This window comes from Candoia aspera, chromosome 3, assembly GCF_035149785.1.
Source record: "Candoia aspera isolate rCanAsp1 chromosome 3, rCanAsp1.hap2, whole genome shotgun sequence".
Taxonomy (NCBI): Eukaryota; Metazoa; Chordata; class Lepidosauria; order Squamata; family Boidae; genus Candoia; species Candoia aspera.
In genome coordinates this window covers 29,541,347-29,554,591 of record NC_086155.1, presented here as the reverse complement: position 1 = coordinate 29,554,591, position 13,245 = coordinate 29,541,347, and the positions used below count along the sequence as shown (strand labels likewise).

At 37.6% G+C, this 13,245-nt stretch overlaps 1 protein-coding gene across 1 annotated transcript in view; it reads right to left on the bottom strand.

Annotated features, from left to right (window-relative positions):
- Nucleotides 1–240: 240 nt before the first annotated feature.
- GGT7 (gamma-glutamyltransferase 7) overlaps nucleotides 241–13,245 on the bottom strand; it is a 32,480-nt gene continuing 19,475 nt past the window's right edge. Inside the window, exons 7-15 of the mRNA XM_063297205.1 lie at nucleotides 12,592–12,788; nucleotides 11,845–11,932; nucleotides 11,003–11,130; nucleotides 8,493–8,581; nucleotides 6,604–6,753; nucleotides 5,405–5,522; nucleotides 3,717–3,854; nucleotides 3,336–3,435; nucleotides 241–1,142 (exon numbers count right to left, since the gene is read on the bottom strand). Coding sequence (XP_063153275.1) covers nucleotides 979–1,142; nucleotides 3,336–3,435; nucleotides 3,717–3,854; nucleotides 5,405–5,522; nucleotides 6,604–6,753; nucleotides 8,493–8,581; nucleotides 11,003–11,130; nucleotides 11,845–11,932; nucleotides 12,592–12,788 — 1,172 coding nt within the window. The 3' untranslated portion in view covers nucleotides 241–978. The remainder of the gene's footprint in view (nucleotides 1,143–3,335; nucleotides 3,436–3,716; nucleotides 3,855–5,404; nucleotides 5,523–6,603; nucleotides 6,754–8,492; nucleotides 8,582–11,002; nucleotides 11,131–11,844; nucleotides 11,933–12,591; nucleotides 12,789–13,245) is intronic.

Sequence of the window (13,245 nt, the reverse complement as noted above, 5' to 3'; positions counted from 1 at the left end):
CTTGACTCACAGGGAAGATTTGAGAATCCTAAAGCATCTTATTTTCCATTCATGTATAGTAATTGAGAAAGGAGGGGGATCACTAAAGTACCAAAAATAAATATGTTATCACAAAACTTTTTCTGCTTGATCCTCAAGATACTGACATGAATTGTCAAAGTACCATTTCCCTTCTTCGTTGGTGAAGAGAGAAGTACAATTAACAAGCACACTTGAATGGTATGTGTAAATCAGCTGTACATAGCAGGAAGTCAGATATTGGGTTAGCCACCTGATTTACCCTAAGAAGTCAGGCAGATAATCTACCTTAGAAGAAAAAAGCACACACATCTTTATTTTAGTATGTGTTTATCCATGTAAGGAAAACCACCAATAAAACATTCTTACAAACTGCAAAAACCGTTCCAGAGATGGAACATGAGGGAATTTATGAATCGCTATCGATATCAGCCAATAGGCATCTTCTCTAGGTATTTTTCCATGCAAATTCAAACTCATGGAACTGTGTTTAGTTGTTGGGTTTTTTATTAAGAACTTGGGTGAAAACAGAAGTATTCCTTGAACAGTGAATCTTCCACTGACGCTGTCAAAATGGTACGTTTTCAGTATCCAGTTGTTTGTTTCTTAAATATTCCCTGTGCTCAATTTAGAATTATCTCACTGTGGTGCACCAAATGGCTGGACTAGCTATCAAAATTAAACTTATTCCCTGTGCTCCTATTATAACAACGCCTGAGATTTTTATAACTCAAGATCATAATGAACGAAAATTCTAATGGCTGTGCTGTGCCTTGACTGGGCTTCATTGCTTCATTGTTTTAGTACAGAATTGCAGAGGGGTCTATTTAGCAATGTAGAAACCCATAAAAACACCACTTGTTCCACATTATGGGGAATGATAAAGGAACTGTTTGGAAACATGCATAATGTATTTTGGGAAAAAAGCCTTTTTTTGTGAACAAACTCATCTGAGAGTTGCTATAATATTGTTGCTCCTGCTGCATCCACACTTCTTGGGTCTTTCACACCAATTATGAAATTGTTTGTTCTTCTGGCTCCATGAACTATAGAGAGGACCTCAACTTTATTTACATGTTCACCCCTTGTTGTAAAATAGCTGATATCTTCCTCTGGAAATTCACCTAATGAGAAAGGTTTGAAAAAGTTATTTTCACTAGAACAATAATGCCGTCTCTCGGGTTGACTTGAAACATTTTGTTGTCTCAGGTAAATAACAGAATGGTACCCTCTTCCCATTTTGCATATAGAAATCAAGTGAATTGGCAACTTATTTTGGAGGCACTTCCAACTGGGGCTTTACGCTATTCCAAAATCAGCTCTGGATATATGAGATCTCATGCCATTCTCCATGTTTGTTAGCCAAGTCAATTAATTTCCAGCTCACTGTGATGTATCTCAAACTGGCTAGAGGACAGCTTTCCATTTGAAATGTTGAATTTGTGGATGGGCTGTTTTGTCACCAATAGGAAGTCATGTCTTGGCCTCCTAGTTCCAGGACTCATGCTAATAAGTTTTTGCAGCAACCCCAAACAACAACCATTCTATTTCATGAACAAATGTAAAAAGGGGATATTAACAAAAACCCCTCCTTATTATGTGGGATGCAGGTGAGGGGAATATTGTAGCTCTGGCACTGGCAGTTTTATTTATATTTCAAATTTAGTCACCACCCATCTCACTCAGAGAGCGACTCTGGGCGGTTTACAATAAAACAATAAAATACCAGTTAAAATACAATCAAACAATGCAATCAAACAATCATCTTAAATAAATAATATATTCCAAAGAAATAGATGGTAAAAAGTTCTTAAATTAATGTACGGGAGCATTATCAGGGTGCTAACCACCTGCAGGGTTGGTTACCCCTCCTCACGCTCCACACGAGATGGCAGAGCCAGGTCTTCACCCCTTTCTGGAAGGCCAGGAGAATGGGGGCCTGCCTCATCTCCAGGGGAAGAGTGTTCCATAGGGCGGGGGCAATGGCAGAGAAGGCTCTCTTCCTGGGACCCGCCAATCAACATTCTTTTGTAGACAGGACCCGCAACATGCCTTCTCTGCCTGACCAGGTGGGATAGGTTGATGTAATGGGGGTGAGACAGTCCCTTAGGTAACCTGGATCCATGCCATGTAGGGCTTTAAAGGTAATAACCAACACCTGGAATTGGACCTGGAAGTAGACTGGCATCCAATGGAGCTCCTGCAGCAAAGGTGTTACCTGTGCCATCCCCAGGGCACCCAAAATTGCTTGCGCAGTCACATTTTGAACCAACTGTAGCTTCCAGATACTCTTCAAGGGTAGCCCCACGTAGAGTTGCTCAGGGCCAGGCATTCATCCAAAAGCTTTGCTTTGTTTTGCACTCTCCAAATGGCCAGTTGGAGCAGATTAGTGTTCTCAACATTTTGAAGCCACTGGATTTGGGGTCAGTTTCAAAATGCTTTAGGGAGATTACAGAATAGAAACAGTGCCGGTATAGAAGTGCCCTCACTGTAATGTGGGTAAGGGGGCAATTTCTTCTGCCACACTTGCAAACACCAGTCAAGCTAACAAAAATGAAGGGCAGTCCTATGATGCTGGCATACACAGCTATGTCCTTTTCAGCATTTTAATATTAATCCTTCTGCTTGAGAAAGTTGCCTTCCTTTGCTTAAATCAAGGATGGTTCCTCAGCCAAAGCACTGTCATGGGGGCATCCACCTGCTGTCACTATAGGCCAGCTGATCAGAGAGATTTGAGTAGATGCTGAATGCATCTGTTTCATAGTATAAAGCCAAAACAGCTAACAAAGCCAAAGCTTTAATTCTTCCCCATGTATTGATGCTGGGGCGGGGTGGGGGGGTGGGGAGATAAAACTGTAGATCCTGGTAGAAAAATGTTGTCCGCTCTTGTTTTTTTAAAAAATAAGGTTATGAACATGTGAAAAAAAATTGCCCATGCAATTGTCCTTTTATTTCTCCAATATAAAACTCAACTCCTAGTGACTTCAGGGAAAAGCCCATCAACTTTTCTTTGCAGCAAGACAGAAGTGATTTGTCATTCCCTTCTTCTGAGAAGTTTTTTGGACTTCCTAGTCTAGCCTAAAGCCTTGGCAGTGATCTCTCATCCAAGTACTGACCAAGTCCATCCCTGCTTAGCTTTTCAACTTCAATCTCTAATGTAGTCTATCATAAAAGAGTCCCTTCATTCCATACTTGCATGCTATAAAGTTTAATAGGCCACATTTAGTAGAGAATAGCTGCAGAGTAGTTTTAGATGCCTTAGAAAAAATCCTTTGTATGGGCATATTAAAAGAAACCTAGTAGAAGTTCATACTTACTGTCAACTTCTAGAATATTTGATTGTAGCTGAGGGTGAAGCCGCCCAAGGGATAGACTCTCACTTAGATTTTTGTTATATGCTAAAACATTTATTAAAATCTGTCAGACAGAAATGAAACCAAAAATGAATTATTTTGGATTTTTAAAATTTTTTATCTTGAGTCTTGTCCAGCTGTCAAAAGCCTGGGCAAGCAGCAAGCAAACCTGAATTCTACATGCAGATAATGACCTATGCATGGAGATCCTTGTGCATGCACGAATCCATTGTATAATCTGTGCACTTCACAGACCTGCCCTCCAACACAAGGGAATCACTGACTGAACCAAGCAGTGGTCTCTATTGCTATAACTAGATTATCAATCCCATGTCCAGAACTTACCTGCATAATGCTGCTTAAAGCTTTATCTCCACCACTGGCTCCCAGGCAGAGGTAAGTCCCACACATCCCTTCCGATGGCCGAACAATAGTGGGTAGCAAGAAAGACAAAGGCCTTTTCCCAGGCTGAATAAAATTCCTCTGCAGGAAAAAGATTCCCCCCACCCAAACACTGTTAAATATATCACTAGGAAATTCCTTTGCTCTTCAGGGTTCAGTTTCCTAATGTACAGTTTGTGCAAGTATGTTTTTAAAGGGATGAACAAGTTATCTACCATTCACAGGACTCTTCACGCCACTTCCCATCCCATCTGATGACCTCACTGCAAAAAAGCTAGGACCTTTTACAAATATTAAATAATGCCACCATAAAATGAAGAGGCTCTGGAATGAGGGAGCTTTCAAAAGTAGAGGTTCTGCACAACACTGTCTTTTTCTTAAGACACTTGAGAGAAGAAGTTTATATTAAGTGAGGGACGCCATTTAAATGAGGATGAGGAAACCCTGACCTTGGTGCAGCACAACTTCTAGCATCTCTTGCTTTGCTACTTGAAAAGTACTGAAAACCACTAGCAAGGATAACTAACAATATAATTCACATTTAAAACCATGGTTAAAAAAATAAAATGTATACATTTAAAGCATTCACAAATCAGAACAGAGGGTAAGAAATTACACAAAATGGGAATGGCCTCTCCAGGGAAGATAAACTAGCATCGCCCTACAGATGGCAGGAAGGTGCAGTAGCAGCAACATTTGGGGGGCTGGGCATGCACAGCTACCCAGTCCCTGGTTTTAGAATGAATGGAGTAAATAAATTGTGTTACCATATAATTTTATCCCAAGGTGGCAGTAATCTGAACTGTATCTAGACAGACTTAGGAATTTCCTCTTCTGCTTTTGTTTAGAAAGTTCTTGATTCTTTTATTAACTAACTGGTGTGGCTTCTGTGGGGTATATTCAAACTTTTCTAGTGCTCAGCTTCAACTATATAAGGCAGGGTTTCTCAACCTTAGCAACTTTAAGATGTGTGGACTTCAAATCCCAGAATTCTGGGAGTTGAAGTCCACACATCTTAAAGTTGCCGAGGTTGAGAAACCTTGATAGAAGGACTCTGAATGAAAATAATGCTGGTTAAAACCATATACATTTGTGTGGGCAGTCATATAGAAGATCAATCCATGTATTCTCCTGACATTTAGATCTTCTTTCAGGAATCATCTTTCAAATACTATATAACAATATCAGTACAAGGAAAACAGCGACTCCACAGGGACAATATTTGGCAAAAATCAGGCTACATTTGTCTCTAAGTAGGAGGAATAGATTAAATAGATTATATTTAATCTATTCCTTCTGGTTATAGATTAAATAGATTAAATAAACCTCTTAAATAGATCTGTTGAAATCAGTAAATGTAAGATATCTGTATTAGCCATAAGAAATCTTCTAAAATCTACATTTCACCAGTATCTTTATCAAGTCAAGTTCAATTTATTTTATTATTATATAAGATTAATATTGGATACAACCTAATGATTCTTTAAAAATATAAGTAATCTAAACCTATAAACATAATAGAAAAATGCTAAATTTTAATTATCTTGTGTATATTTATATTTCAATGTACTGATATACAGTTATTCCTCCTTTCAAACTTTTTGTCCCAGAATAATTTCATAATGTATTACCAAGCTGGAAGATGAATGGTCCTCTGTTTCATTCACCCAAGAAAAATCCAACATCTGACTGTTTAGAAGGATTCCTGAAGAAGTCATTATTCCACTTCCAAATGGCCGATTCAAGGAACTGAAGAAAAACACAAGGACAGTTGGGTTGGAATTCAAGTCTTCCAAGTCAATCAGCTGCCCAGTATTGTACAACTGCATAAATCATTTTTAGCCTGTCCAGAATAAAGGAATCATACAAAGAGTTCTGCCAGATCACACCTGAATTCAGTTCTGCATACTCAGTCTTTAATATACTATATAGTTTGATCCATTGTGTGGTACCACAGTCCATACATGAATTATACATTGCAAGAAGTACAGTAGTACTTTGTTTGGTTCATCCTGAATCACCCAACAATCAGTTTCCCAGGAAGAACTTGTTTTCTAATAATATGAGAAAGGGATAATAATAAATATCTGCGCTCTCTCTCAATTTTTTTACTCTGTGCATTCTCTTATAAGTCTTTATTAAGTATTTCCTTTAATTTTTAACCAAAAGTTCTAATAAATTCTTCTTTATTTTATTTTTAGACTTTTGAGTGACCAGACTTTCTAGGTTGATTACAAAATCAAATCAGTGCAAGATTTCTAAGTAGTGAAAGTAGTGTGTTTAAAGTGCATGAAATGTTTTAGTTATGTTCTTTCTGTATCCTATCCCAGTCTACTACTGTATAATATTTCTTGAAATGAGGAAAATACAATTCTGTCTCAACTGGCGGTAGCACCTGGCTGATCTGGTCTGTGCTTAGAAGCTAAAGTAGGGATGGGTTTGGTTAGTGCCTGGATAAAAGACTTCCAGAGAATACCCGAGCTATTGTCTGGACTGGGAAGTCAGAAAACCACATCTTTTTAAAATATTTTTTTCCAAGAAAACTACATGAATGTATCTTTGCAGAGACCTAAAGTTGAGCTTAACTTGTATGAGATTTTACTTTTAACAGAACAGCAGAGGACCTTGCCCTATCACTGATTGGTATGAGGAGATCATCATAGTGGCAATCTTATTTTTAATCCATAAAATGGATTTTTCACAGCCGCCAGATATTGTTAGTGCCACCATCATAACCCAAGATCCTTTTCCTAGTTGGATGTTAAGTAGTTCAAACCTCATCTGTTAAATGTGAAATTAGGAACATATTGTCCCCTAAGCATCCTTTTACCTTACAACAGCAACAATGTAATCATCAGGTCCCATGACAAGGACTTGGCTAGCAGAGGGACCACTTTCAATAGAGAAATGTGGAATGTGAAGATCAGAGGGGAAAGCTTGGGAATCAATCTGCTGATGTAGGAAATTGGCTTTAGATTTACTGCAAGGAAAAGAAAAATAAGAAATTATTATTTGGTCAAACCAGGGACAGATTACTTTAAAAAATGAAACTGCAAATGAATAAAAATATAGAAACAATAAGCAACAGCACTCAAAATGCATCTCAGCAGCCATATCAGTTTAGACTCTAGAAGCCTGCATTCTAAAAACACGTTTGGCCTGCAGACAGAAACATCATTAGACGAACTTCACCTTGGCTGTTTATAATCAGCCTCCAGAGGTCTATAATTGTCTTCCTGTGTCTAATTTAAGTTCTTAATCAGAAGCCAAGCAATCAAGAAGTTTGTTAATAAACCAGTACCTAAAAATTAGGGTTCTCCCTCATGTCCTCCTAATGCCTACATAAACATGACCCAGTAAGCATTTTAATACAATGTCTTCATGAAATTAACTTTGTCTCAACCCCAGCATACAGGTGAGATAATTTAAAATCATATTTAGCTGTTAAAGTTTTAAGGTAACATTTTCCTTCTTCCCTCAACACAGTGTTTGCTGTGGGTATAATCTAGTATATGCCATCAATACTGTGGTTTATGGTGCAGTGAGGGGTTGGGATCAACCCAGCTCCTATTAGCTACTTTAAATTGCTGTCGGCCTGTCCCCTCCCACTCCAGTCTCTGGGCACTGCTTGCCATGGACATGTTGGCTTTGGTTCCAAGAAAGACCACATAATGACTAACAGGTACTTTCTGAAGCACTTATCAGATTACATGGGTTCCTTAATAAACAGATTTAGCACTTGTTTGAAAGAGTGCTGGACCTCTATTAAAAACAGGATTAGGGCTCTTTCAGAAAATGCTAGACCCATGTTCAGAGAGTAACCCAAATGAAAAGTGGCAAGTATGGAACACTTCTGAGCCTGTGACCTGGTAGTTGGGCAACTTGACAAGTGTTTAAACAGCTCTTCTAGGTACCTGCCTAGTCAAGGTTCTGTTACTGTAGTCTATACCAATAAAGTATAGTTGCAGTCAAACTTGGGGAGTTTGTTTCCCAACTTAGCCTACCTCAAAGGGCTAACATCAGTCTTGATGAATGAAAAGAATGCTGATAGAAAGGTCGTATACAGTATGCTCTGTAGCAAGGTATGAATAATTATTGAAATAACTGAAATGGCTGTGAACAGTATGCCTCTGCCCAGATTATTTATTAAAGTGGGAGTTGCATATATTGGGAGAAACAGAAATAATGTTGGATACAGTGGGACTAGGAAACTTAAGACATGTTTGTGGTAAAACAGGAAGAAACGGGGTCAAACTTTAACGAGTTGGATTGAATACAAAAGTAAATGACCAGAAATAAGTTGAAGTAAGAAGTACATTGAGGTGGCTTGATATTACATAGAGAGAATGAATGAGGACTGAGTCACAAAACAAATCTATAAAGGAAGAATGAATGGCTTAGAGGAATAAGAAGGCTGAGAAACTTATGGTTGGATGGAGCAGATGAGATCCTTCAGAAGAGAGATGTGAGACACAAAACACAAAAGCAACATCTGAACCAATAGATAGACATGGTGAGAACAAGAATAGTTTGCAAAGATAAAAAGATTGGGGAGGTATAATGAATTGTGTTGGTTGAGACTTGTTTTAGATATATTTCTTTTTCTCATCTCATGCCTTAATTGTTTTGACTTACACTTTCTTATTCCTTCTCTGCATTTAGCATAATGACAAAAAATTATATCAGTATGAAGAATGATCATCAGAATTTGAGACTTACCTCATCATATCTTCCACATTGTCAGAAATGGATGCATCATAAAAAGGATCCCCCAAACTGCTAGCTAAAGCCAGCACAACTTTTAAGGTCTACATAGGGTAGAAAAGAAAAAAATAAATGGCCTTTAAAATCTCTCTTTCTCCAGAGAGAGCTACAAGGCAGGTCCAGGATGTTTATGGCGCCTGAACAAGACAATGGTTTCTCTCGTTCCCTCTACAAAAAACAATGGAGTGGCCTCTGTCATCTGAGACAGCTGTCTTGCTCTTTTTAATGGCTTTTCTTACAAGATCACTGCGGGTGATTGAAATGGCAGAGCAGGGTTGGAAACTGAAGGGTATCATTATGTGGCAGGTCTCTGCTCTTCAGGTAGCCTGTTGTCCTTCAGTATGGCGGAAGTTGCAGTCCCACTGTCAGTGTTCAAAGAAGACTCAGCTGCTAATCCTATGATCTTTCATATGTGGGATGTGAGGGGAGGCCACCATGTTTGCCTTTCCCTCAGACTGTAAACTCAGGTCAGTCCTGCATTTTTAATGCCATAATTAAATGTTTCGATTCTCTGTTAAAAATTAACGGTAGCACACAATATAATTAATATGTATTATGGGATGGAAAAGAAGTTTGAATCCTCTTTCCTCTTCAGTGTTTCCACTTTGACTTTGACATACCTCTTAAACAATTTTTTTAAAAGTCATTGTTGACTCCTGGTGACTGCCTGGACAAGTTCCTGCAGTTTTCTTGGCAAGGTTTTTCAGAAGTGGTTTTCCCTTGCTTCCTTCCTAGGGCTTAGAGAAAGTGACTGGCCCAAGGTCACCCAGTTGGCTTTGTGCCTAAGTTAGGACTGGAACTTGTGGTTTGTAAACTTCTGGTTTCTAGCCTGATGCCTTAACCACTACACCACACTGGCTGTCTTAATGATATTAATATCTGCTAATTTTAAAAAAAGCTTTGGAGGCAAGTCTCATTTAACCCTCTGCTCCCATTCCAGATTGTGATCCATATTACTGAAATCATTCTTTTTAAAGGAAGAGAATTCAAAGATGGTTTAACCTCAGATCCAATTTGATGCTTAACGCATAACTTTTTTTTAACCTGACTATAGCAACAATATACACATCATTACATTTTCTAAAATGTATTTATTCATAGCATTTCTAGAAGCCAGCTCATAAAGCTGTTAGCAACTGTGTTAGTCTGTTTCAACAACCACAGAAAGAGTCTTGCAAATCTTAAGAACCACATGTCACATCTACTGTGACATGAGCATTCATGGTCTATGAATATATATTGTATTGGCTATAAAAACTTAGGTTACTGTGAGCATTTTGGGGTATGCTGAAAACAGTTATACTGAACTTTGACTTAAAGGCTAAGAAATGCTTGTTCTGTAATAAATCAGTGACTGTCATAATTGTATCAACGTACTAGTTCATTGTATAAAACTGAAGAGAAAACCACTATCTCATATTGTGGCCTAAGGCTACAGAATCAAAGTTAGTACTACATCCAAATTGGTCAGTTTCATAGTGGAATCTTCATCTGAATTTCTTTTATCAGAATATTCACCTCCAGTTCCTGAATTTTACTACTTTTAATATAATATTTAAGTCTATTTTTTTCAAAAAAGTGCAGTTGCCAACATCAGATGTATGCAAAATTAATCATATTTATTTATATTACATAGGCTATTATAAAAATAGGTATTCTATAGGCATAGTATAGAAAATCAACTGTGCCTGACCATAAGTTGCAGGAACATTCCCTCTTTATTTTTACTGGCCAAATTTCAAATTATGTCAGATACTATAAAGCATGGTGACATCAATGACTGAAAGTAGAGGGTTTTTTTCCTTTTAAGCCATAAAGAAGATAGAATTATTAGATTCCAGTTACAGTACAAGAGATATGCCACAAGGAGGTGCTTTTAACTAATACATGTGAAAGGATTGTCTTGTCTTATTGCAGGTTATAATGTTCTGATGCAAAGCCTGTTTTCTGTAAATAGTTTCTTTTAACATTATGAATTATTATCCTAGTTTTAAAATGGATGAACATTTTCAAAATGGGAATTAATTAGGGTTCAGGAACCTACAGATCATCCTATGTCCATTAGCCACAAATCCTGTCATTAGGAGCCATTGGCCATTATTTCTGCAAGTGAAATATATTAGAATGCATTTTCTGGATGCTTACTTCAACTTTGCATGTAATTTTATTGGAGATATTTATATGGCAGTTTATTTGAAATAAATTTTAACCAGTTGACTTTTAAACTGTATGAAAGCTAGGACCAATTTCAAGAGCAGACACTCTATGTTCATGAAATATTATCTTGCAAATAACCATTTCAAGTACCTTACCTGCAACCATTTTTTCATTTACCTCATTAAATTCTTTATAAAGAAATAAACTAACATGGAACAGTATAGTAAAGTATAGTATATATAATGCAATAAAGGAACAAGGTCCTATGACATCTTGAAACCCAAACAGTTTTACTAAGCAGGTCTTACCTCTGTTATCCAATGCAGAATAATTTCCCTGCCTACTTGACTGGTAATATTAAATCCCTCAAGGATGTTTAGAGCTGTGATCAGAGCAGGACCTGTATGTGGAGGTGGTGGACTGAGAACAAGATGTCCTATTAAAGTGAAAGGAGAAAGCCACAGAAAAACTGGGTTAAACTAATATTGTAGAACCAAGGGCAGCTTCACAGTGGAGTTCTGGAAATCTCACTGAGTCTGGCAAGACTGATTCCTATGTAAGGAAACATTACAAGCTTAGTCCTGTTTTTTCTCAAACTGTAGTTCCAATCCCTCTGCTTTGGGAAAACTGTTTTGAAACAAGTGTTTTGAAAGCAGCTTGTGACTTCAGCAGGAACAATATGTTCCCTGACCTCAAACAAATATAGCATTGTCTTCTGATTAACCTTCAGAAGTAAAACAGACCTTAGACAATCCTTCAAAAAGAAAATTATCTTCTATTAGTACAACATGGTGTTATTCAATAATACACCTGTGTAGAAACCTGTAGCTTTAGCTTATGCCAATGGCATACTTCTATTCCACCAATAAATTATGGGTTCACACAAGGGCCAAAAAACTTCTAAGTCTGTTGCAGTCTTCCAGGCAGGGTTTGGGTATACCCTATCCTCCTGTCAGGTTTTTATGAAACCTGGAAGAATGAGTCTTAGTTTTCATTCTGTTCTTGGGGCACTACACTAATTTATAAACAAATTCAGCCAAGGTTTCTGTTTTTTCTAAAAAGTAGCTCTATTTCTTAAACTCATTTTAAAAATGAAAATTTCAAGGAGATAAGAAATAACAGGATAGGTGATAGAAAAGAGGCTTTTTACCTTGATATATCGTATGGACTGGATTTTCCACCAAGACAGTATAGTTGCTGAAGTCTTCTTCAGACAAGGTACCTCCAGATTTAAGGACCTAGTCAGAGGATCATAGTGGTGTAGCTTCATGTAACAGGCTAGCAGTGTATTGTCCTAGTTTAAAATAACTTTTAGAAAGGCTAAGCAATTGCAAAACAGTATGATTTGGGTCTTCCAAACTGACTAAACAATATCATTTTATTTGTAAACATATTATAACATGCATATTTTGATATGTTGAAGAAATAATTTCCATACAAATGTACCAACAGAGGAGGAAAAATAGAAGGAAGAAAAAAAAACTAATTTTGCATAGGTCACATTGTTCATATTGATTACTGCCTAGACTTCTTGGGCCTGTCTAATGAGTGCATCCTAGAACACAAAAATATTCCCCTCTAGCTATGCATTGTACAAGGAGATTGATAGCGGCTGACCAACTGGCTTCTGGAGATTTTTCCCACCGTTACACAATTTTTGGAATACTAGAGAAACCTTGAAATAATTCTAGGATGACCGATCTGGCCAGGTGACACCCTGAAAATTCATTGTTCCAGATTACTTAAATTTAAATAAGAATTGGAATCCTCTGCAATTACTCATTTTATGCATTTAGTTTATTTGCATGCTCAGGGCAACTAACAACAAGAATATCCTTCACTCATACATATATTCAGGCATACACACATACGTACACAAGAACAATAAATGACTCACCTCTGAAATAATTTCTTGTGTCACATTTCCACTGTAAAAAGCTGAGACTCCTCTTGACCCAATCAAGTCTAAAACAGCTGCCAGATCTGGTCTTCTCACAAACATTCCTGGCAACAAAGGTTGCCCATCAGGAAAGAAGATTTCTCTGAATTTCTCTGAATGATTGTAGTGTTCCTTCATTTCTTTGATAGCCATTGCTACAAATGAAAGAAAGAATAACAAAAGAGTAAATGCTGAATTATAAAAGTTTTCCAAATCAACTTAGAAATTGAGGAAAAGTGTTTTCCCAAAGGCACTTGTAGTCTGTATACCAGTGTTTCTCAACCTTGGCAACTTTAAGATGAATGGACTTCAACTCCCAGAATTCCCCAGTCAGCCATTCTGGGGGTTGAAGTCCACATATCTTAAACTTGCTGAGGTTGCAAAACACTGCTGTATACACTGAATGTATCCAATATTGTCACTCTTGGGTACTCCGACTTTCAAAAAGAAGGAACTTTCTATCCTAATCCCTAAAGTCTTTTCTATGGCTGGTTGTGGCAGCGCTGCTGGTTTTGTGAGGTGTGGCTCCAGCTGAGGCCCTGGCACTAGCTTGAAGGACTCTGCAATCCTCTTGGTGCCAGGTCTGGACATTTGGTAGTTGATTTGGCCCCC